Below are 25,916 nucleotides of genomic sequence, written 5' to 3' on the forward strand. Positions count from 1 at the left end.
AAATAACACTGTAAAAACCAAAAGGAATTTTATTTACAATATGCATTTTGCATTAAAAAAAAAATCAGGCAGACTTTGCATACAAATCCTATCTTTGGCAAGTTAGGCACTCTGCCTCACACCAGAATACTCTAACACTCTAACTCTAATTCAAGAAATTGAAAAAAGGTAAAATGCATCAATAAATAAATCTGAGGTTGAATCTTCAAAGGTGAGTTCCCACACTACGATGAAAATTCTGAAAGGAGTCTAACTTTGCCTTTTCCTCAGTGTACAATGTGCCCACAGTTTAACTGCTTGGGGTACAGCTGCGCCACTAGCATCTGGTTTCTTTAGCTCCACACACAAAGATCATCCTGTTCCCAAAAAAATAGCCTCGCTGCTCCTTAGTCTCACAGATAACACTGCGAGTCTGCAAGGAGCGGAATCGTCACAACAGTGGCTCTTTGGACTTACATTCAGCATGTTGTTTCCTGTTCTTTACTACCACTGCTGCCAGCTGCCAGAGACACTTTAAATTTAATCAGTCAAACTGTATTTTTCGATGAATTGTGTGAACATCCTTAATTTGAGATTTCAAAGAATTCTTTTCAAAATACTGGTATTTTTCAACCAAAAAAACCTCCAAACAAAAAACCCAAACAACAACAACAACACCCCCTCCCCCCCAAAAATAAAAAAACAAACCAAAAATAAAAACCCAAAGCCCAGAAAAACTCAACCAACAGCCACCTCCAACAAAACATGTGGGCTATCTAAGTGGCTGGCAAACCCGGGAAAAGTATTTTCTGATTGAGGGTAAAGAGATATTTTCAGCTGGCTGGTTTATAGCCTTCCCTTATACATCTTGCGTAAAGCAAAGCATTCATCAGGAGCAACCAATACCAAGACACTGAAGTGTCTGGGAAATCAACCATGTAGCCAACTATTCAGTTATCACGGCCAGTTTCTAAACAAGTCCTTCCCGTTTCCAGCTTTGTAGAACATGCCCTAGTAAGAACATGCCCTCATGCCTACTATAAGAAAGAATATCAAAAAGCACATGACACAGTAAACTCTCTCCCATCTTAATCATTTGGCTATTATTTTCTTGAGTTTTTAACTCTGTTCTGTGCTGTAGTCAAGGGATTGGAGTCTCTGTAACACTCTCAAGAATGAGGAGGCCTTTCAAAGAAATTATGAGATATTCAGTGTCCCTTGTCTTCTGTTTATCTGGAAAAGCTTTGGGAAAATTCTGACTCTTCAACACAGTCACCACTGCAGCATGCCAAATCAGCTTGAAGGATCCCAGCCACTGTCAGCAAAACCCCAACAAACCAGCTTTAGATAATTCAAACAAAATCTTTTGGATGAGTGTAAGGAATGTTGTTCCACATACATTCAGTACTTAGCAAGGGACAGGAGGAGAGAAGGAATAGGACATGCCTCATCTCTACATTGGAGAAAAACACAAAAAGTGTAGGAATAGGACATGCCTCATCTCTACATTGGAGAAAAACACAAAAAGTGTAGCAAGCAAGAAATACTTGCTGTCCTAATGAGATGTAGTGAAGAAGCACTCGTTTTTTACATTAATTTTATTATACAAGTCACCCTTCATCATCCTTTTTTTTCTTCAGTTCCCCAAGGGTAAACAGCCTTTTGGTGTGACAAAAAAAATCTGGTCAAAAGAAGGTTTAATTTTCCAAACCAGTTGTAACTGCACATACAGGAGTTAAGGTTCTTTTTAACCTAAGTCTCTTAGCTAATTACCATAAATAAAAATGCATGCAGTCAAAGACAAAAGAATATATTCATCAGAAGTACTCAGACTACTGAATTGTTCTTGACTTAAAATTATGTCTTTTAAGTCACTTAAAAGGAAAATTAATAGTTCTAGTAACCAAATCAGGTCATTAAAAAGCAAAACAAAACCCGAACCACAAGCAAAACTTTCAAAATTGGACACGTACTCCCTCCCTGTAAGAAACACCGAGGCTGAAGTTCTATACAAACGCATCTTGAGGAATTACTTCTGTAGGCTGTGCACACTACCTGCTGATTGGTATTACTGACCAAAACACTGCTCTTACTCTCCTTTTGCTAAGTTCAAATTGTACAAATGCTTTTTGGTTACTTACATAGGGTTACATCATGACCACTTCTGCTTTTGTCACTGCTCAGTACTGCTCACCACAAGTCATGTTCCTGTAACAGGTTAAGTTGCTTGGCACTGCTAGGTATGGCAGATGAAGCCCAACCACAATCCAACACCTTACTGCTTCTGGAAGCCAGAAAGGCACATGGACTCTGAAAGCACCTGACTGGATTTCAAATACTAACATTTAACACAAAAAACCTTATATACTTTCACAGCCTCCTTTATTATAGTAAAAGATATTTTGGCAACATGAAGCAAGCTGCTCAGTTCCTCTGCACTACATCTAACATGACAGCAAAACCAGAAACAGGTCTTTTCTCTCTCTCTCTCTTTCTAAGCTGCATTTTCGTGAATAATAAACACAGATTTGTTACTAAATATATTTATATGTATTTGGAGGCTAGTTTTACCATAGGCACAAGAGAAAAAAGAGTAAAAAAATCCACAGGACTGGGGTTTATTATTATACATTGCCTAACAGATGTTAAAACACAGAAACACTTGAAATTGTGTACTGTTACACAATTCCACAAATGTGAGGGTTTCTGCATTGTAATTAACATTTTTTTATATCTACTCTGAATTTTAAAAATAGCATAATTCAGTCGTGAAAAAGGTAAAACATTTCTGTTTGGGTTACACATAACATGTTTTACCCACATTTAAAAGAAAATTACCTCTGAACAAAATAAATTAACATGACTGCACAGTTCACAAAATTGAAAAGGGTATATACTTCCTACAAATTATAGCATCACCCCTTATTAGAATTGTGAAAATGCAGTTATGAAATAGCCATTCTAAGTCTATACTTCAGGTATTTCCGAAAGCTACTACACTCAGTTAAGACAACAATGTTCCTTTAGGACAGTAATTAAAATTTAGGTGCAAGAAAATTGTTTTAATTGACTCAAAATTTCTCCACGTTCTCTTTTCCCAGTGAGTTCCTCCTGAACAAAGCATGGCATCATGCTAGAAATTTTAGATTGCTAATAATGTTAACTTCCTGAAGCACACAGGAAGAAATAAACATCCTAATATGTATGCCTCTTGATGACAAAAATATGAACTTAGTATTCTTAAAAACTTAAACCTTTCCAAAAGGTAATAATGCTGTCTTTCAAAAACTCACAACTTGACAAAACAGTGCTATCTCCTTCTGCAATTTAGAATGGCATTTGGCTTTATAAAATAATAAAATGCTCCTACATGAAAGAGGAGACTGTCAAAACAGATAAAATACTTATTTTCAAACAAAAATCATTACAGAGCTGTAAATGCTTGTCATCACCCCAACAGCTACAATAACAGGATTATTCCACAAATAGCATAAGATAGTAAAATGCTACTATTATTAATTTACTCCAGTTCTGAGGACTATAACTTCCACATAGCCAAAGACGATGTGAGCGAGCAGTGGATCCCAAAGCCTCAACTTTCACTTAAGTAAGCAACCAGGACACAAAGAGAACACGCCTCATACCTCCAGGGTACCACCTGCTGTAAGCACTGTTTCTTTAGACGTTACCCTGAGACTTTAAGCTCTAAGACACAACTCTAAGTCAGTGCTTTCCAAACTGACTCTGGCATGACTGCTTGTAGTCCTGCCACACCTTTAGGGTGGAAGGATAAATACACCTAAGCCTTTTCTAGAAATCAACCAGCATTTAGACTGCATGTATTTTGTCCATGAGACAATGAGAGAAGTTAGCACACTAGGATGGACCAACAACCAAGTCAGGTCAGGACAAACTCTTTAAAATACATTAGCTACTGATAAAAACATTTTAAGTGGTTAATAATTTGGTGGTTTTCACCAGTCAAGTTTTTCTGTATTCTACCTAAAGAATACTTCAATCTAGTCAGCCAGTCCCCACCTGTCATGCAGGAGACCAGGGTGCAATTCATGGATGGAGAGGTGATGTTTCCTTCGAGGGATATGGTTTAGTGGTGGACTTGACAGTGCTGGGTTAACGGTTGGACTTGATGTTGTTAAAGGTCTTTTCCAACCTAAATGATTCTATGATTCTATGCTTCAGCCTTTTGTTTTTAGTTTAGTTTGGGTTTTTTTAAACCCTTTCACTGTTTTTGTTAGTGAGCTATGTTTTCTTACTCACTCTCTTTCAGGATCTTTCTCATCACTACAAATTCCCTATATTTAACATTTCTAGAATCCTCTCCTAATATTTATAAAGTGTAAAGTGAAGAACAACAGCTTGAACTTAGAGCTTCATGACCCCATTTACTTCCATGTCCCCTAAGTTTTTCTGTAGAAAGCAACAAAGGACCATTCAGCTTTACTAGTCCCTCTTTCCATGTAGATTCCCCAGCACCTTTCCTTCCTTCAGTGTATTTGCAGATTCTTACATGCAAATAGATTCCCCTAGACTCTGTGTTTAAGGAATCTCTGTATCACTGATAGTTTAAAGCTTATATTAACAAATGAACATATGCTTAATAAGGTTATGACCCAGCAGAATGCAACAACAACTAGAGTTTTTCACAAGTAGAAATACTTTTTATGATTCCTTCCCATTTCTTACATAGAACAAATGTATTTGGGGGCAAAATCTTAAGCATTTCTGATAGTCCCACAGGCATTAAGGGGAGTCCAAGACTCCAGGAACATTTAGAATGTAAATCCATGCTAGCAATTCTAACTTTTAGCATAGTATCATAGGATAACTCAAGTTCCAAGTGGCCTCAAAAATCCACATAGTTCAACCTTCTGCTCAAAAGGATGGGTCAGTTATGAGATCAGACTAGATTACTTGGGTCTTTGTCCAGTCTGCTCTTGAAAACCTGACATACTTTCAACCTGTTCTTATAAGACAGACTATTTCTGCTGCACTGTAAATGAACAGTAGGTTAGCCACAGCTGGTTTACAAACACAGGGAAAACTTACTACAGGATTCTGGTCATCAAGGACAATTTGATAACAAGTCTACCTGAGATATCATGCTTGAATGTCAGTTATGCAAATGTCTTCTATTGCTGTAGGGGTTAACCATTATACATCCACCCTAGAAAATGCAGAGTGAAAATTTCTGAAAAGCATTATCAGTATGTTTTCCTGGGATCATTACATGTTTTTATTAACTTATCATAACAGCCTCTTTTACATAGTTTGTTCTAATAATTCTGCTGCTTTTTGCTTAACTTCCATGTTAGAGAATAATGAATTTAGGTTCAATAGTTGTTCCATATAGAGTAAAAAGTCTTTCTGTTTGTACTCAACTCAAAGCTAGGAGCCAACACAAGCATGTCCCAAATTGTAATTACATCTATGTCAGTGAACATGCACTCAAAATAGAAGCAAAATATTGCACAGTAATGCCAACAACTCAAGAGATGTCAATGGCATCTGCAAAAAAGGTTCAAATAGCGTTACGTTAAAAGTGATGCAACACTTCCAGTTTAGCATGCATGACAGAGATAATATTTTACTATTTGATTGCAGGAAAAGTGAAATGAAGTCAATGGAACACATTCAGCAGCCTCCCCACAAAAACAGAATCGGAGGAAGTCAGTCCAGCACCCAACCACCCTCTGGGTGAAGAATCCAATTTAGTAGGGTACAATTTGAGTTTGTATTCTGTTCTAACCTTGGTTAGAAAAAGAAACTGCTGTCAAATTGCAAGCAAAGTAACAACTCTTCTGGGAAACCTAAAGCCATCAGAATTGCTGGTTTATATCCACACTCTACCTCCCAAAGATCAGCTGTGCAAATACATCTGTTCTGAAGCAGATACTTTTCACACACTGATTTCCTTTCCAACTACCATATATAAGAGAAATACGTTTGGCAGCTGTCTGGGACCAAAAGTATATTCAAGCCAGTATTACAAAAATGTCTTCTTTTTCTCAGTTGTAATACTGAGCTCCCAAGCTGGGTAAAACACTTTCATTAGCTATATACAAAAACTCCAGAGACAAATTAACCACATACTTCTGCTCACAAATAGAGTAAGCATGGGAAATACTGATAGATCTGACTGGTCTTCCTGGGCTGCTTTATGATAAAAGAATAATGCAGGAGTTAAAGGCAGGTTTATGCAGAAATCAATCCTATGATGTTTCAGAGGACATGTAAACTTGGTTTAGAGAAAATGCTTCTGGAAATTCAAGTTGTGATATTCACTGAACCTCCTTGTCTAATTTAAGACTGCACAACATTTAGAAAATAATTTATACAGACTTTACTATTTATCAAGGCTGAATTAGAATTTGACTATATTAGTCTAACTCTGACCATCTGACATCTACAAAGCTCAAAGCAAAGATCATGATCTGATGAACTACAGTCAGTTGCTGCCATTTTATTTACATTTACTTATGCTCAAATGATGTTTTTAACTGCAAACTCAACTAAAACCACAGGGTAGGAAAGTCAGGATAGAGAATTCTTGTTTTACTTTATACTGCAGCTATTTTATTTACCTGGACTAAAGCACGAGAACATGTTTGAAAAACCACACGCACACAACCTAAATTCAAACTATCTTTGCCACTAGTAGACTCCTAGTGCTTTTGCACAAAATGTTTGTGACTAAATTAAAACTTATGATTTATTAGGTTTTCAAAACAACTGAAAACTGTGAAGTTGAACTTTAGCTATTAAAATACAGGTACCTCTGTTCAAGCAAATGTCTGCCTGATAAATAACTTGAACTGACACTGCAGCACAGCTTTTACAATTTTTTTTCTAATTTAAACAAGTGGAGTGTCAAATCCAACTGACTGCTAGGCTTTTCCTCCTGTGAGCAACTCATAAGGCTTTCTATTAGCTGGTTATATCTGGATGGGCAATCTGTTATTTGGAAAGTTTTGAGGAGGTAATTGATTTGTCAAGAAACAGACTTTTTAGATTAATGTTTGCTGTCTTGTACAACTTCAACATATTCCTCTATATCACTTTCTGCATGCGATCGTATCAGCAGCAGATCCCTTTTGGTATGGTGCCTTGGAAACTACAGCCCCCACCCTTTTGCCACCTGGCCCCACGGCAGAGCACGTCCCCTACCAGCTCATTGTTAAGAGTTACTTTCCCCTCTGGCCTGGGCTGTAACTCATTTCCTGCAGCTGCAAACGCTGTCAGGCAGTCTCACAGGCAGCGTTTTGGCTCTGAGCCACGGGTGGGGATCCTTTTTCCTTACACATGGCCCATGCTTCGCTTGCTTGCAGTTTCAAAACAGCAAATCCTCCCCTTCTACAGCCTCCCTCTGCTTGTAAGCAAACAATTGCTGCCCAAGTCACCCTTCTTTTCTTCCACTACAAACAGGGAGTCCTTCTTCCATTATCCAAACTGGATCCCAATTTTACTCAAGTTCTGCTGCTGCTATCCACAGCTTCCTCTTCCTATATGAAACAGTATTTGGACTCAGCATGAAACAGTCCATTTCTCAACCATAACTTTCAAAGCTCTGGATCACCCATGAGACATTTTACCTTTACTCTCTCCCCTTCCCCTTTCATTGAAAATTAATATTCTGAATAGAAGGTCGTCAGTTGTGCAAGCGCAAGCTTACTTAACATAATGAATTCAAGACTATCTTAACCCATTCTGTGGCCTCAGCTATAAAATATCTCTCTTTTCTGGGGAAACATATCTAGGTCACCATGCAGTATTTCTTTTCCCTAATTCCTGAACAGAAGGTACCTATACCAATTCAAGAAGAGCTCTAACGCCTGCCCTACATCATTCTTTCCCATCTTGCAGATGTAGACAATGGCTTAGTACACAGCTAATTTGAACAAATTTGCCAATCTTTGTCTTGGAAAGCCATTTGATCTTCCTTATTGTGGTATATTCTTTGAGAGAGACTACAGTTGGAGAAAAAAGATTGCTGAAACAACATTTTTCTGTTTATGGCACCAGTCAGGACAGCATCCTGAGAGTATAATCAAAAGCCAGTATTCAGTATGTGAGATGTGTGTGGTTTGGCACTATGTTACTAAGACATCACCGACCTCTCAGATTTGAACAAACCTACACAGATCCCTGGATTATACGACTGTATAAAACAGGCAGACATTGTACCTCCAGGTAAATTAAAAGAACTCTGTGGCCAAGTTTTGGAACAAACAGATGAATTGACAGTTAGACATGGTCCCCCCAAAGATTCTGTAACTTGAAGACATATAAATGTGGCCTCATGAGCAGAGGTTTATTGTAGCCTTTATAGTTCTCTGAACAGTAGCACCTACAGAAGGGATACGATGGACTATCAGGAATTCTTCAGAAGTACCCATGAATTTGGAAAAGACAGTGAACTTGTGATCTAAACAGGCAAGATATGCACAAACAATTTTAAATAGCTGCAAATTTTTCTGAGCTTACATGTTCAATTTCATTACACTGTATCCTGTCCCATGGCCTTTACCCAAAGTCCAGTGGCAGTATAAATGCCCTGAAAACAAAAGAGAACTGCACATGTAAAAATGAATGTACCACAGGATGAGAAGAAACGCATGTTAAAAAAGAGAAGCACCAAATAAAATAACAGGAAAATTCTTTCTTCCCCACACCCAGAAACATGTGGGAAATCATTGCAAAAAACCCCATTGCTTTATGTATTACTTGTGAAAAACATGTTCTTCCAGAGCTAATGATTTATTTTTTGTAGAGTGCACCAACTGTTACTAAGCCTCTTCACTACCCACTTGTTTCTCTTTTTCCCCCATTATAAAAGGGATCTAGATTTTTTTAAAATGTATTCATCTGTAAACTGTACAGCTTGATTAAATCACCTAAATAACTTAAAAAAATAGATTTGATATCCAGCAGAGCAAGCAAGAGGTCAGGAACCTGCAATCAAGTCCTCCCCTAAATTACTATCTACCTAGTGAACATCTTTTCTGTGTGATGCTTTCCTCATACTCTTAATGAAGTGACACCCTAACTACTATAAAATCTTAGAAATTTAAGATAATGTAAATGCATATTTTTTTTACCTATTGATACTGATTAGATGCTTAAGATAATATACATTCTTAGAGCAGAAGTAACACCTATACTTGTAGGCAAATGATGAGGGTCATTTTTGGGGCTGTCTTTTAACATGAGAATAAAACAACATTATCTTTCATTGTTGACAGACAATATGTGGACAGACAAGGAATGACTAAGATCAGCTGTTAGAACTAGGTTTCACTGAACATACTTTCTGCTTTAATAAACTTGCATGTTCCCCAACTTTGGATAATAATTTCAGATTATTTAAGGCATTAAGTACCACCCAACATTTCTGTACTCAGTGATGGTATGTGGTTTGACACAACTTAAGAACCAGCTGTCAGCTACAAAAGGTTTGCCATTTCAAAACTGTGAAGCTCCCTTCAACTCTGATATGCCGTGACTTTCCAACTTGTTTCACTGGCAAACGGTACTAATAAACACTGTTGAAAAGATCAAAATTGTAGCGTCCATAGATATTAAAAGGAGCGCAAAACTCTTCTATTCAACAAGACATCTGTATAGGCTAAGCACACAACATCCAAGTAGCTAACCCCACCACTTCTGAACGGTGATCACCTTCTTTCTCTTGCAATAATACATAAAACCTCTCTCCCTCAGCCTCCCACAACAGCTTGTGACGTTAGACGTGCAAAAATTCCAGACTCATGTCTACTGCATGTGGCTTTGCCCATGAACTGTACAAAATTACTCTGACTTGATGCTCACACTGTGAGTCTCACATATGATGTGTATTTTCAGACCTAAAAATTCCAGGGGGCAATATCCTAATTTGTCCAATCTCTCAAAAACTCTGAAAGTTTTACTGAATTATGGTCAAAAAAGGAAAAAAAAATCTGTATTAAAAAGACTGAAGCTACAGAATCAAGTACTAGAAATCTAGGACATACATTAGAAGTTATCCACCCAAGAACATGGACTGCCTTAAATAAGTCATTCACTTGTCCTTTGTTACAGGATTTGTTTTGTTTTGTTTTTTTAGGAATTCCTACCTCTATCAATGCCCACAATGAACAATTCTGAGAAGTTCATCTAATTGTTTTTTCTATTCTTCTGATTAGCATATTCCCCAATGCTTTATTTAAAGACCTTTAATCAAATGCAGTACTTGAGATGAATAATTGGTTTGTGGGATTGTCTGAGGTACTTTTCACTATAGGGGGAAAAATAAAATCAAAGCACTCCACTGGTTTTGCTTAATTTTTGTAATCCCTCTGTAAAATGAAGATTATCAAACTCTTTCAAGCAATAGAAAGTTGAGGTAGAGACCAAAGTGAAACATATCCAGTGGTTTCAAGTACCTCCCCCCCCCCCCCGATTTTTAACATTATAATAGTTTGCATGTTCAAGACAGTTCACACTGACTGAAGTCACACACACGGGAAACTTTACAAATTAAACATCCATCTCTTAAAGCCTGACACCCACTAATGTGGGAATAAACAATCAGCAGCTGCTTCTTATCAGCTGGGGTTTAGAAGGCATACCATAATATCCCGCAGGAAGCCTGTGGCAGTGACAGACGGCACTTCTGAGGCTGCATTCAACCCTGCAAATCATGCTTATTCTAGCAACAGCTTTCTCTTCTTCTTCATTCTCCGTGATTAATATAATTAATTAATGCTCTTTATTTCAAAGTACCATGTTAAACCAAGTAAAGTATCTTCAAAGTGCTCTGCCCCATTCTCCCCAAACAAATGCTAAAGAAAAAAAAGCAGTACAGGTTATGTGCACTGGTTTGGTTATAAAACTAACGTCTCAAACACAAAACCAGGTCTGTCTGTCTCTCAGGAGTCTGACAGGCTCAGTGTACTTCATATAATATATGTATTGTCCAGTACAATCTGCCTCTCCTAATGAAATTCTCTGCATTCAAAGGTGAAGTCCCTTAGCTCCAAAGGACATTGGATTTATCAATTCTGTGAGTGTAGTTAAAAAAAAATGTTGACGTTTCCATGATTTCACCCCCTAGTCAAAGGAAGAAAAGTTTTAGTGATACCTAACTACATTTTCCAATTTTATCATGAGAACATCTGCAAGCTTTCCTTATCCAAATTGTTACAGGACACAAGAGGACGAGGAAGTATTACAACTATACAGCTCAATCCTTCAAGCTTCCCCTCCCCCTCAATCACCCTGCATTCAGGAAGTTCCTGCTGTGCATGCCCCTAATGTAAGAAACACAGACTTGTTCCTGTTTTAGTCAAGAATATTTATACAGCGTCTGAAAAAATACTGGGAAAAATTGTAATGGCTGGAATGGACCAAATAATCAAAAAAAAAAGGATTATATCCATGAAAATCTCTCGAAAATCTCTCCAAAATCTGAATTTTGTGTGCTGGAAAACAAATTTTCCCCAGCACTACTTGTCTGCTAATTTTGTTACTTGCAGTAGCAAACTTTTTGAAGCAGTATGTGATGAAATGCCTTCTAGTGAACTATTTTCTGCTGTGTGTGTTTTTTTTTTTAATTCACATTTCTTTCTGTTCACAGCCTGCAAACTTAAGTAGTTGTAAATGAAGCAAGCATTTTCTCTAGTGACAATCTACTCTGTGAGCCTGGGGAGTTTAGAGAGCCAAAGGACTACAGCACACTAGATCCTTAAACACTTTCAAAAGAATCGTAAGATTTTTCTTGCATCCTTCAGAAGAATATTCTTTCATGCATCTGAAAAGAACCAAAGTAATATTTCAGAGCTCCTCTGAGAAAGAGGGATGAGTATGCCACTGCTACTCTGAAAAACTCGGTTAAGTAAAATACCTGTGGCAGGTCATATGGATGAATCTATTTACTTTTTCCATTGCTGAACCTGATCTTGTCATGACTTCTTACTGCAGGGTTTCTCAGGAACCACTGATAACCATGTTGGAGATTTCCTTCCCTCCTTTCAGCATGTGTCAGGAATAGATTTTCCTATCGTTGCAGCTCTATCTGATATATAACTCTTCACCAAGATATAATTTGTTTAAATCTCTTCCCTATCTTAAGCCACATTTTCACCTAAGACTGAGAACTGCCAACTGCTTTATTCTTGGAATAGACAGCATGGTAGCTGAAACCAAGACAGTGCAAAAACACCAAAGTTTTTCTCCCCGTTTCCCAAAACTCACGCTGCTGATGACTAGATTTTGGTTCCATAATTTCTTACCTTTGTGGTTAAAAATCCCCTCCATCTCCATACTACTGCGAGAGTGAGCGATGCAGAGGGACCCACAGGGGACCAGGCCTTCCGCAGCTGGGGACCGATCTGTGGTTCGGACCAGACACCAGTCAGGCTTGTCATGGGGCCTCTCCAGGACCTCCACTGTCTGCCCACGGCGGATTGTCAGCTCATTACTATTGCAGGCGGTGAAGTCATGGATTACCACTGTCAGCTCGCACCCACCAGACAACTGTGAGGGGAAAAACAAGGAGAAGCCAGATGAATGCTCGTTATCAAACCATCCGTCACGCACCGTTACCTATTTAGGACTCCTGGCAGGATTTGTATTTTGGATGAGACAGCAGGCTTCTGGGACTTTCCACATCAAGAAGAGATCATTTCAAAATCAGGCAGTTCTGGCGTTTTAGAACAGATTTCTAACTCTGCTTGTCTCTGCCTATTGTTCAAAGCACACTGGTTGTGACAATGCTGGGCGGAGGATTTAAGCGGTTTTTCTTGCTAGACTGCTCCTTATCCCATGAGCTGAAGTAGAAGGCACTTCAGAATATATTTTATGTGTCATAATTTGCAACAAAAAGGCCGGACATTACTTAATACAGTCACTCATAGTTATCTTGTAAACTGAAGACAGAAAGAGGGACTTGTTTCGAATGAAACTACTGCCTTATTCCCACCCTACTCACGGGTTACGCATACAGGGCACAAAATCATTCAGAATACACCATACACAATTATAAAAATCAGCATAAAGCTCTTCACATAAGATTCCCAAATACTTAACTATTTGGTAGAAAATTCACATGGGCTTACAACTTTCACATTTTTGTTGATTCTCCAAATAAAACTGCACAAGCTTGAATTAAAAGCATGCAAGCTCAGGGTTTTCCTCCCCCTCTTCTAAACACTTCATTAGAATAACTTTGCCTAAGCTTAAGTTTCCTCTCTTTGATTGTTTCGTCTGCTTTGATGTGAAATGAAAATTATTATCAAAACTTTCCAAAGTTCCCAAGATTGCTCAGCGCCAAAGCACCCATCCAACTTCTCCTTCCATACAGCAATGGCATTCCAGGTTACTTCAGCTATTTATATGTGAATATTTCTATTGCTCAGACTGCTTCAGTGCAATACTCATACCAGATCTCAGATGGTATTCAACTTCTGTGAATTCAGTAATTTTGAAACAAGCCAGCAAACTCATTCAACTCATTACCTGAGGTAATCCTGCAATGCTCTATGCTGACAAAGGAGGACAAAATACCCTGCGAGAGTTCCAACTGCAGCAAGTATAGAAGCATGTGCTATACCAACATTCTGCACAGTTCCTGCCATGCTGGTTTTAACTGTTATGTTTAGGCTCTTGCAGGGCTGCCAGTTACATCTCAAGAGCTTTAGAAAAAGGAGATAAGAAACTGCATTGTTTCTTATTTATTAGTTTTCATTACAAGCCTGGGACAGAAACACTGGATAGGAACTTTTCTAGGATAACGCTATTTGTTATCAAGCAAGAATGACAAAACCAGCAAAACCCCAGTAAGAATCAAAGGATAATTCCAACCTTCTCTACCTCAAGTCTGCAACAAATGACAGGACATAACTCCTAGCAGACAGGCTGCAGTAACTCCAGAGTTTTCCCATGGTATCTGCCTGCTAATCTCACCAGCTATCCTTGCTTGTGTGTGCTTACAAAGAGGGAAAAGTTTTCTTAGGGGAATGCTGGGGCCAAGAAGGGCAGAAAACCCTCATATATCTAGTGTTTAAGGAAGATAAATCAGGTTGTACCCATTTATATCCAGGCTAAAAATTAATCACATTGCGTCTACTCTGTCTCTCCGGACAGACCCAATACCCAGATTATGGAGGGGTTACATCTTCAAAACATGCTACCTCCTCTCTCATTAAAATGTTTTCTGTTCCCTTACACTCCACTGTCTTAGATTTTAGTCCATGCAAAACTATTGTCAAAGGGGAAAAATAAAGAGCTTTCCCTGGTTTTCTGGTATTGATTTATGTTACAGCCTTCTTCAGACAAACTCAGAAACAATTGAAACCATCTGTATGCCTGATGGGGACTAACAAAAAAGTTGATGAAGTATGACTTCACAAGGTGTCCAGTGCAGACCAAATTTTTCTCAGGAGGTCCTTATCCCAACCAGTGCAAGCACCAAGACAGTAACAAGCTGATACTCTCCAGAAACTGCATCTAGTCCTTGTATTTTCTCCTAAATACCTACAGGAATGTATCTTTGGTTCTGTTTGCTTTCCCAATCTTCTCTTCCTACAAATAGGAAATATATTTTGTGACTGATGTAATGGCCACATGTTTTGGTAATACAGATGTTCTTCCTTCCCCTTCCCCTAATAAAACAACAAAAAAGATCTCAGATTTTATGTTCTCTGAGTATTTTATATAACGTTAAGCTAAAGAAAAAAGCAAACAAAGACTGTAATTTCTGCCATATCAGAAACTATTAAAGTACAAAAATTTCCTAGTTTTTCAGACTCTGTGGGAATCAGATATCCTAGCTAGTTGGTATTCCACTGAAATTCAATATTCAATCACACTTCAGTACAGTGTGCAACACACTTCTTGCATGCAGTAGTTAGGTCCACACCATGCTCAAACATGGTAGCTGCCAGATTCAACTTAGTGCAGGATGTGTCCACTACTGCCTGACACACCAAAAACAATGACTTCTCTACCCAGCACACATAGACATCATTTTGGAGAGCTGACCAAAACAGCATTTACTGATTTTCCCTTCCTTTGGGTTAACAACTGTTCTTTCTCTCTGCTGCAGTAGCGGTAAGGAAACTGCTTTCCTCTTTGTTTCATTGCTCGTTTTCTCTCCATAACACACTTTCTGAAAGCAATTTCATCTTTCTCACTGATTAAATGCAGTTGGACAGCAAGGAGTGTCTGTGATTAAGCACGTTGCTCAACAGCTGTTGTTGGACAGCTTTGGCAAGGCTCTCTAGGCTAGCTGGAGGGAAGAGCAAGAGGTACAGCAGAAATGGGAGACTGACTTGCACTGAAGGGAAAAGAGTTACAAACCAACTAAATCCAAATTTAGGCTGAACAAAGGCTTTATATACTTTATCCATCCTTCTCAAGAAACCCTTTATGTAAACTGAATTAATCATGCATGATAAAAATAAATGATGCTATGTCTGAAACATGGAAACTGAAGAGACAGACACAAGATGAGAAAATAAAAGCCAGACAGAAACAGAAATGCAGATTAAAAAAGGTGCAAGGTTTAATGAAACAGCTTATCACAGGACATAACGTCTTGCTGTTGCCGAAATTAACCTTAACCACTTATGTTCACCTCTGGGGCCTTTTAATCACTGTTGATTGCAGAGAGAAAAAAAATCCCAAATGATACAAACACGCACACACACTCACTGACTGAGTACATTCTTAGCATAGGTTTGCTGAAGTCAGGGATACCACATTAAGAGTTCATCTGCTACCACTATCTGTGAAGATCACTCCTGACCAGACAAAAGAGCCTTTACATTAGGCCATATAACCTCCTCTTAGGACTGCAAATTAAATTTAATATACCATGGTAATTTTACATTAAGGAGAAGGGAAAGCAAAGAGAAGTTAACAAGATTTCTAAATTATTTCAAGCGTGAAAATCTTTAATCCCCTTTTAAAATGGAAATAAGTGCATTGTGGGAGAAAAGAAATGGGACGGAGCAAAACTTCTGTCTCAAATAAAGAGCATTTTGCTTTGACCAGGTAGCTGCCCAGATTTGGTTTCTGACTCTGAAAAGAGGTGTATACTCAGAGTCATGTCTGCTTTTTTACTAATATTTTTTCTACTGATGGGAGCCTTTTCTCTTCGGCAGACTCAGCTGGTAGAATGAAATACTTGGTTGTCTCCTGCTGCTTCAGTCCTTTTTCTGTTTTCCAAAGAACTACACGCAAGCTTAAAGAAGCACGAAAATGAAATACAACTTCACATTGACAGTAGTACAAAGTGTTACCAGCTGGGCACAAAAGACAATTTGTTAAAAATAAAATATTGCTCCACTGACCACCCACAGCAGCTAGCATGATTCCTACTATTTAGGATAACAAGTTATGACAGTTCTTCTAAAAGCCTCTCATCTTCTCAGCTACCAAAATGCTAGTTTGGTTTATTTCACATTTCTACCAAATCACTGAATACAAGCATGAAAAAACCCTACCAGACCTATATTGTTTCCTTCAGCCTCCCCATTTAATTTCCTGTGCACTGGATCAAGTTCAAAAGACCACGTTAAAAATCAGATGAAGCTCTGAGGCTAGGAACTATTGAAAGACCGAATGAATGGGGCAAGAATCTCTTTTACTTGTTAGCCACCTAAAATGCTGGCTACTCAGCTACAGAACATGCACTAAAGAAATACTATGAAAGGTGAAAAGCAAAGTTTTACTGACTAGGGTACAGTAAGAGCACTCCTGCAGAAAACTGAGACGCTTTGATGAAGTAGAAATGTCTCTCTCAGAAATTTTGTATTTCACTCAGGACTCCATTATACCTTCTAATATGTCAAGATGGGTCAGTGCTATGGATGTATTTAACACGTCTTGCAATATGAAGATACATCCCATGATAATAAAAACAGGCTGGAAAGGGACCTTAAGTTACCTAATTCACTTTTTTCCTTTAGAACATGATCAACTACAGCTGTGAGAATCATTAATATTTATCCAAACTATCCTCAAAGCACTCCAGTCATGGAGATTTCCAAGGCTTCACAAGTACTCTGCTCTAGGATTTCATATCTGCATACACATAAAAAATATTTTTGTTATCTTTTAAAAAATAAGTCCTTTGATTTCATCCCATTCACTGAAAATACAGGTAAAAGACTGTTCTGTAACACTGTGTGGTTTTACACACTTAAAGACCTGAAGTTTTTCCTACCTTTTTTTTCTTTAGACTTATTAGTCCTAACTCTTTATCTTGCTGCTTTGTAAGTTATGTTTGGTGGACGTCTAATTAATCTTTTTCTTCTTTCCCCTAGAACACTTCAAATGGACCACTGATTTCCTAAAAATCTGAACTCAAAACCAGATGTAGCCTCTAACAGAAGCCTTACAAGTGCTGAGTAAAGAATGAGGACTCCTGTCCTGCAGCTCAGCATCCTATTTCTACAAGCCAATATATTGCTGCTTCCCTTGCCTCCCCAATAATATCACACTGTTAAAACAATAAACAGCTTGTGAGCCTCTATAGCTTCTCAATCATCCTCTCAAAAACCATTCTGGACTCTCACTGTTTTTATTAGTATTTAACTATTTCCACCTATTCACATTAGCTCAAACATGTTCCTATTAAATTGTGGTATTTTGCCAATTAATTTCTCCCACTAATTTGCCAAGATTATTCTGAATTCTAATTCTACCTTCCAGTACAGTTTTCAGATGACATGAAGCTAGGAAGGATGTCAGCTTTATAAACATATGGTCTATTGCATCATCCCAGTCATTAATGAAAAGCAGTACTGCAAGAGTGGAGCCAACAATCAGAAGTTACAATTCTAGCCTAAAAAGCAAGAGTGGAGAAGAAAAAAGTTAATTATGAAGTTATTCTCTGTTGTTAAAGCAATTCCAATTATGTCAGAAAACAGGATGCAAGGAAAGAAACTTATCTGGACAATATTCAGGTACTTATTACCAAGGCTAAGGATTTTTAGTTCTTTCAAAGTATATCTCTGAGGAGGTGAGAAACAGTATTGACTGTTGGATAAAGGATTTCACTCTTGATATTCTCCCTGTATAATAGCTTAGCACTTCTAACCAAAATATTTATTTTAAAAGAATTAACTGGAGGAAATAAAAGAATGGTTTTACTTGGCTGTTGATTACTGTGACATATTTGATATTTGTTGTCTTTTCTTAATCTCGAGTGGATACACATAAACAGAAGAATGTTCAGCAAAAGCAAAATAAATAATACAGAGTTAAACATTTTTACCGCTTGATTAATACTACTTTCAATTACATGATATTCTTAATGTTACTTGATTTGGATTCCCATTTTAGTTTGGGACATACTCCAAATTCGACCGAGGTGTTCCACTGCTTCCTCTGGCTAACAACACCAACAGCACCTAACATCCATAAAACTGTTTTACTCCATCTCTGTAAGACTTTCATACATACTTCTAGCCTTCTAGGCTGAGAAAACAGTGGCTTTTAAACCTCAAATGGACTGCAGGAATTTTCAACACACAAAGTGAATGATTATTTCAGGTTCAGCAACGGTGTTAAAATACCCTACAGATTCCTCTGGCCTTCTGCCTGTTACTTTTCCTTACTGATTTTTATTTTGTATTTTTAAACAGATCAAAAATTTTCTCCTCTTAATGTATCTAGCAAACCAAAACATATAAGAGAAACATTAAACAAAGCTACCCTGCTAACTCACGCACTTTTACAAGTGCACAACTAATAAATTCCTTCTTTAGACATACAGTACACGGCATAGGTAATTTCCAGGGAATCTTCCGCTTGTCTTTCTTGTCAGAGAAAAGTCTAACAAAAACTTTATACGCCAATGCGAGAACTCCAAAATACTTTAAAAACAGTCACATTTAAAATTTAATTTTTCAGGAAAACATTGAAAAGCATTCTCCATCTCTCCTTCCTTCCATTTCTCCTTCTTTTAACTTATTACTCCTGTTGAACAGGTTGTTGGTAAGACTCCTCCTCATGTCAGATTGGAAAACAATCCTGAGGGCATTTTACATGGCCAACTTTCTTAGCAATTCTCACATGATACGAAATATTACCATGAAGGGCAACAGAAGACAATCCATGCTATTCACCCCAGTAAACAGTACATCACAAACAACTGAAGAAGGGTGATGGCTCTGCATGGCAGGGATGGATTGCACCACCTCCATTTGAATTGAAGCACAATCCAGCCAGGCTGCACGCACACAGTTTGACATCTCAGCCAACAATCAGGGAAATCAGAGAGAGCATGTCTTGCTTCTGAGTGTGACAGATTACCTAAACTCTTAAGAACATAGAAAAAAATGAACTAAACTGTTTGCTAGCATACAAAGCACAATTTTTGTAAATCACTAAAAAGGCAAGTAAGAATGCAAAGAATAAAATAGCAAAACAAAAGTCATCAAAAGATTTTTTTCTCTAACCAACCATTTTTCTCACAGATATCTTCAAAAGAAGCCATCATCACAACTACAGAACAACTTCAGTACAAATGCACAACATCAAAACAGGCTATTTTTGACAAATACAAGCAGACTTTCTTCCGTCTGCTTCTTTACATGGGAAAATCAAACTACAGAGTTTGAGTCACATGAAAAAATACAGAAAACTCACTAAGTTTAGGTGACAATGGGAATGGTCAAAATATTACTCTGAAAACCTATTCACTTAGCTACCCTGTAAAATACTGGATATTTATCTGCATAGTTTAAATGGTTTATCAGAACAATTTTACCCAAGAAGGCAATAAGCCAGAAATCCCTAACCACATTTACAAGTAATTTGCTAGAAAGCCTCAATGTTTTAATTCATCCTTCTGCTTGATAAACTTCTATTATCCATCTCTACGTCCCTCCAGGGTCCTAACACTTCTCACTTGCCAGAAATCTTATTTTAACGACAAGTAACATACACGTTTCAGAAGAATTTTTATTCTTTTGGTGCGTATCTTTCTTCCACCCAGGAGAAACTCTGGCTGTGAATCCTCATGGTATAACCCAGCCAGAGTCTTTAGGCAGAGATGGAGGAAAGGAAACACTAGCACCAGTATCATACAACAAGGCTGCAAGTTACTCTTGGGTGATTTCTATCAGCTTTCATGCAGAAAGTGAACACTTCATCTCTAACCCATGAACATTGAGGAGTATTTTTCCTTCACAACAGAAACTATGGCAGTCACCAGCCTCAAGCTAACGCAAAAAGCAGATGGCATGCTTTCAGAAAGGCTGAGACTAACATGAAGAAAAATTCTGTGCATCAGTATCAACTTTTATGGAAAATAAAACTTCCTTTTAAATAGGGTCAAATCTTCGAACAAACTGCAGAACAGAGGGGACCAAAATGATTTCAGTTTGGAACAAACATATTTCTTCATGACCTATTAGATTTAAACTATCACCCCTGCTTCTCCATGGTATCAGTGTATTTTCTCTACTGCAGACAGTTATTTTCAAGAGATTGAATATTTCCATGCCTCCTATCTGAAGGTACGAAAAACTAATCTAGGGTGCTAAGTCACACTAAGAGATTAATCATTTGCTCTCAGAATAGAGCAATATCTGGGCAACTTACCTTATCGCTGTCTAGTGTGTTCTGTGAGGTTCGTGAGGCAATCGAAATAGTATCAGGCTGGCTGCTACCGTCTCCCTGACTGTCCAGGTCCTCGCCATCTCTGCAAAGAATTCAGTTTTCATTACAATAGTAGTACTGTTTGTAACATGTTAGCTCCCTACTTGCAACTCTGAAGAAGTGAGACAGTCCTAGACAAAGCAGCAACAGACACCAAATAAACCAACTGATGCAAGAATCAAATATTCAGTACTTAATACTTTGTTCAGGGCTGTAAGAGAACAGATTCATTTGCTGAAGGTCTACATCATGTAGAATTAAGGCAACAACCAATCAGTCAGAACTACGGCAAGAAACTTGCACAAACACTTAGCCAAAGCTAGTAAGCAGGACACTCAGTCACCTATTTCAAGCTTCATGAAAGGAAAACCAAGGACCTGAACAACACACACAGAATTGCAAAAATCCAAAATGTACACCTATCCTGAATTGCAGTTCTAAATCCCTTCTGTAATGGCTGAATGTACACAAGGCAACGACTCTTCAGAGCAGAAATCTCAATAAATTCAGCATTGCAGGAAATTGTAAATTAATGATAAGATAAAGCTGGACAAAATTACTCTCACTTTTGTCCAATTCACTGAAAGTCATTAGAAATTCAACACTACAGAGGAAAGAGTGCTATTGTGTACGTAGAGATCTCTGATTATTTGAAATACTACTTACCTTCTTCCCTTCTGTTTTGTTGTTGGTGCGGTTTTGGGGATGTGGATCGGCTCTTTCAATGCTCCTTTCAGATGAATGGTCCTTTCTTGTATCACTTCGCGGATGTGTTTGATCCAGTCCTGTTTATTCTCTATACTAGATGCCTTTGATATGCAAAAGAAACAAAACCCCCACAATGGACTATTATAGCAGAGAAGATCCACACATATAGTCAGCTAATAAACAGAAAGAGGAAGGCATAAGGAATAACTTTGTGAATAATACTTGAAAACCTGAACAGAGAAAAGGAAATTCGAGCTAGTTATCTTCACTTTGAATCATCGACACTATTTTACACTTCTGAACACTATGAATATTGTTCTTTTAAAAAACATTTTAACTTAAATTCAGAGTCCACTTTTATAACTTGAAGACTGAAGCCCTGTATGCATCTCTTGTTAGACAGGGTGGGTTAATTTACTTCAAGAATTCCAGTAATAACACCTTGAACATTTGTATTTTAAACTCATACTACGTTTTAGGTCAATTCTAACTTGATATATTAATCTAATCTTACTGAAAGAAAAATTAACTTTCACTGCAACACATGTACTTCTACAACACATTTCATGTATTACTCCTCCCACTTTTTGATACATATCTCGAGGCAAAAAGCTAATTTAGGGTCTGTATTTCAATAACTACCTGCAACATATCTGTTTTTTGAGATACTCCAGAAACTACTTGATATCCACCTGGCCAACTTGTAATCTGATTGTTTAATCCAATTTAACCCTACACCTGAAATGCTATTAAATATAAACATTATTGCAGATCTAAAGAAGTTATTATATATAAATTTCTTACTTCTCTTAATTGCTGTCTCCTGATGTAATTGGCTTCAAATACACTACAAGTATTTAATATACCATAAATATTTAATAACCAGGGATTCCAAAGGGATGGAGAAAGTTGTAGGAATGGATGAACAGGTAGGAAAAAGAATTTTTTTTCTTTTACAAAAAGAACATTTAGGAAAAGAAGCTAAACATGATTTTTAAAAAATATTTTGTTTTGTTTTTCATGGAATTTTTTTCAAAACTAATGAGCTAAGGAAGTGTTTGTTTCCAGCCTTCAAAAACAGACAAACAAAAACGTCAACAAAATTGTTGAAGAGCTTAATATCATACAAGTTACCTAAATATTCTACGCTCTAAGTAAAGCACCAAACAAGAACACCTTGAAGTGATCTTATGCAGAGAGCACTTAAATAAAATCCCTTACTCTGCTCTACTCTGGGAGGACCATTTCAGGCTTCAAAGTACTGTCTGTAAAATTATGGAGTAATAAGACTAAAAAAATTCTAGTATTTATTAGTGTTACATTTAATTTCTTTGATTCATTGACTGCTGCCAAAAAACTAATGTGAGCCTTTCTTGATGGGCCATTTTTAAGTGGCATTATTGAGTATTCACTAAAAATATATGTGAAATCATGAACAATTTTAATAATAGGTGTATTAACCTGTAAAAGGGAAGATGAACTTTGTTTCAGCTCAACACACTTAACAGATAACAAAAGAAAAATTTCAAAGCAGACACATTCCTCAAAATATGTCAAATTACCCACGCAGCACTGCTTATGGTATTTCAAAAAGGTCCTCCAGTTGAAAAGTAGTCCCGGGCTACATACCATAATCACAGGAAAAATTGATTCAGCCATTCTCCTAGCTAGACAAAGAGCACTACTGACACCTATAACTTGTCCAGACGCAAAATTTATAGGCATTGCATGCACTTTCATCTAAAGTCAAGCAGCTTCAGAAAAACATAAAAATCTTTTGCAGTGCTTATTTTCTGCATAAAAATATGGGTCCTGAAAAGCAGCATCACTAACCAGCAGCAATGACTTGAGTGTGAAACATAACACTGACGCCATCATTTCTATCTGGCATCAGTTGCCCTGTCAGCTAATTGCTGAAGCCTTCAAGCTATAGAGGTCCATGGCATCAAACATCTCCCTTCTACAATTTGTGAAAGCAAGTTTTTTTTAATCCTTCAGCAGACTACACAGATTCCCCTCTGCCATCAGGCCACATGAGTTAGATATATATACACCACCACAAAGAAATTTATCTGTCAGCAGCTGTCCCCCTCAAAGCAGGAAAAGTCACCACTTGTTGCCTTCCCAAGTATCAACAAGAACAACAAGACTTGGTATAGATTGTACAAGCACATCTGTTTAAATTACCTTAAGAACAATTTTGTTATCTGAAGTTGGTGTCCTTCCAACCCATAGAGCAAACTTGCAGGGATCTCCTTCTACATGTTCTGTGACACCCAGTTCAGAAGTCTGGAATTAAGAAAAATTTGTTAGGACAAACAAATTTGTTTGTTTTTTCAGAAGCCACAAGGGCATGCTAATATTCTAAAAAACTGATCTCTGCTATTTAAAGAGACTTTCAGAAGCTTAAAGTTAACTCATATGCTAGAGAGAATCCTTTATTCTGGTAGCAGTGGTGAGGTCTCTTCAAAAAAGGAAGAACTGCAAACTTAAGTTTTTTCTAGAAAGTAACAATAAACAATAGCATTTATAATCTGAATACCAAATTGCTCATTTTAGTTTTTGGACTTGACAGTAAAAGCCTTATAACTCTAAAAAAGGTGTTTCGCAAAAAAATAAGTTTTGGCTTCTATCCCTGTTGACTTCCACTGGGAAACACTCACTATTTACTGATTTTTATGTTTTCTCTCAGGTAAGATACACTTAAGAATTCTCTTGATATCTTCTAAAACTTTGATCTCTTTCCTGTCAAATGAGCCTTTCCCAGTGTGATTCCTTCCCTCTGAAACAGACAAAATAATTCAGAAATACAGTTTCCCTGGAGAATTTTTTGAGACAACTATATTAACAATCAGTCTTTGGGAATGTTCTAATATCAGACCTTAACAGCTAGTTATCATCCAAAATGTTTTCACTTTCTGAGTGGAACAACATCTCACTCATGTGAATTGGTTTCCAGTTAAACAATTCATACAGGCTCTGCTCCAAAAAAAATTGCAAACTAAGAAATAAAGCTCAAACTACAAGAACTCTCACTCTCAAACAGCTGTTAAGCATTTTTACATGATTGGAAGCTGTATTTTTCCCCTCATACACATGATCATTAGCATGTACACAGTTCATCACAAGAGATGTTGGATATGCAGTACCTGAGTAAAGGTAATTTTTTTCCTGCATCACTTGGATGCCATCATGGTTTTCTTCTGTTTTGGTGGGTGGGGTTTTTGTTGTTTTTTTTTTATTATTTCTTCTAAAAAAAACCCCAAACCAACATATCTACTCTTTCAGCTTTGTCATCTCTTTTTGGTAGAATGAACTCTTCTTCACTGAAATACTTAAAAGCCTGTAATGTGTTTTAAACTTGACTCACCAACAACTCTTCTGTGTGTTAAAGAGCTTTTAAAATACTTAATGCAACATTACATTATGCAATTCCAAAAAAATACACTCTACCATGCTGCTAACACAAAGTCTGAATAGGCAAGAAAGTACAATTTTTAATATTGTTTATTTTTTAAAGCCTAGCAAATTTAGAAGCTTGGTGCACTTGTAGATATTAATTTTACAAGTGATCACTGAGGGACAATGCAGTAGAGGTCTGTACAGCAAGGAGTGGCAAAGCAGACATGGGTTGTTCACTGTCCCTCTCAATAGTGGTACAGCATCAAGTGAAACTAGCGGGAGGGAGTCAGGTGCAAAACCCAACACAAGGAGGCTTGCCTGTGCCCAGTATGTAGTTGAGCAATACAGCTCTCAGCAAAGGACACTGTAAATGCTGAAAGTCTGCATGCAGTCCAAGGACAAGCTCACAGAAGAGAAATCGTTGTGGGTTTCTGAATGCATTGAAACCACACTGAAGTGATGAAGCTCCCAAACAGCCAGTTACTGGTGACTGGGAAGGTTTTCTGTCAAAGTAAAACCTGTTTGCCTTGCTCCCATAGTCCTTCTTAGGCATTTGCCTTTGGACACTAAATGTCTTGCCAAAGGAGTTCAGTAACACATTCTTCCTCTTAAACAGATCATGACATTGAGTATCGTGTGCTCAGGAAACCCTGCTGCTCTTCATGCCCAAAGCAAAGAGAAGAACCTCACTTTTGTAAAACCACGTTCCACAGGCAGGACATGGGATAGCGTGCAAAAAAGATCTTTAGCTCAAATCAACATGGATGCTATCAACACCTGCATGAATGCCTTTTCTAAAGAACAAACTAAGAACTGCTGTAATAGTAAGCTGCACTACAGGATATTTTGCCAAAATAAAATATGAAAACAAAAAGAAGCCTTGTATTTTAAAAATGAGGCACAACGAGAGTCTTCAAGATTTCCATCAGCTTCCCTAGGACCTAAGGCTATTAGTAAATTCCTGCCAGAGGAACTGACATGGCAAGCTTACAGGACTGATTTTTCAGCTGTCTCTTCTCCCACCTAACTCCTTGGCAGCTGTTGTTAGGTTACAGTACACCGGCATTTTTTCGTATTTCAGTTCTCAAGAGCACCAAAGAAAGGTGTGCTCAACAAAACAGCTGCAGCTGTGTTACCCGCTAGCTATCTTGTATCAGGAA

The 25,916-nt window shown here is 37.6% G+C and overlaps 1 protein-coding gene across 2 annotated transcripts in view; it reads right to left on the reverse strand.

Annotated features, from left to right (window-relative positions):
• Nucleotides 1–25,916, reverse strand: part of TRIO (trio Rho guanine nucleotide exchange factor) — a 178,903-nt gene that overhangs the window by 55,946 nt on the left and 97,041 nt on the right. For both annotated transcript variants that reach the window (XM_029965287.1, XM_029965288.1), the window contains exons 30-33: nucleotides 23,542–23,643; nucleotides 21,313–21,455; nucleotides 20,590–20,689; nucleotides 12,267–12,510 (exon numbers count right to left, since the gene is read on the reverse strand). In XM_029965287.1, coding sequence (XP_029821147.1) covers nucleotides 12,267–12,510; nucleotides 20,590–20,689; nucleotides 21,313–21,455; nucleotides 23,542–23,643 — 589 coding nt within the window. The remainder of the gene's footprint in view (nucleotides 1–12,266; nucleotides 12,511–20,589; nucleotides 20,690–21,312; nucleotides 21,456–23,541; nucleotides 23,644–25,916) is intronic.

This window comes from Manacus vitellinus, unplaced genomic scaffold, assembly GCF_001715985.3.
Source record: "Manacus vitellinus isolate BGI_N305 unplaced genomic scaffold, ASM171598v3 scaffold_96_pilon, whole genome shotgun sequence".
NCBI lineage: Eukaryota > Metazoa > Chordata > Aves > Passeriformes > Pipridae > Manacus > Manacus vitellinus.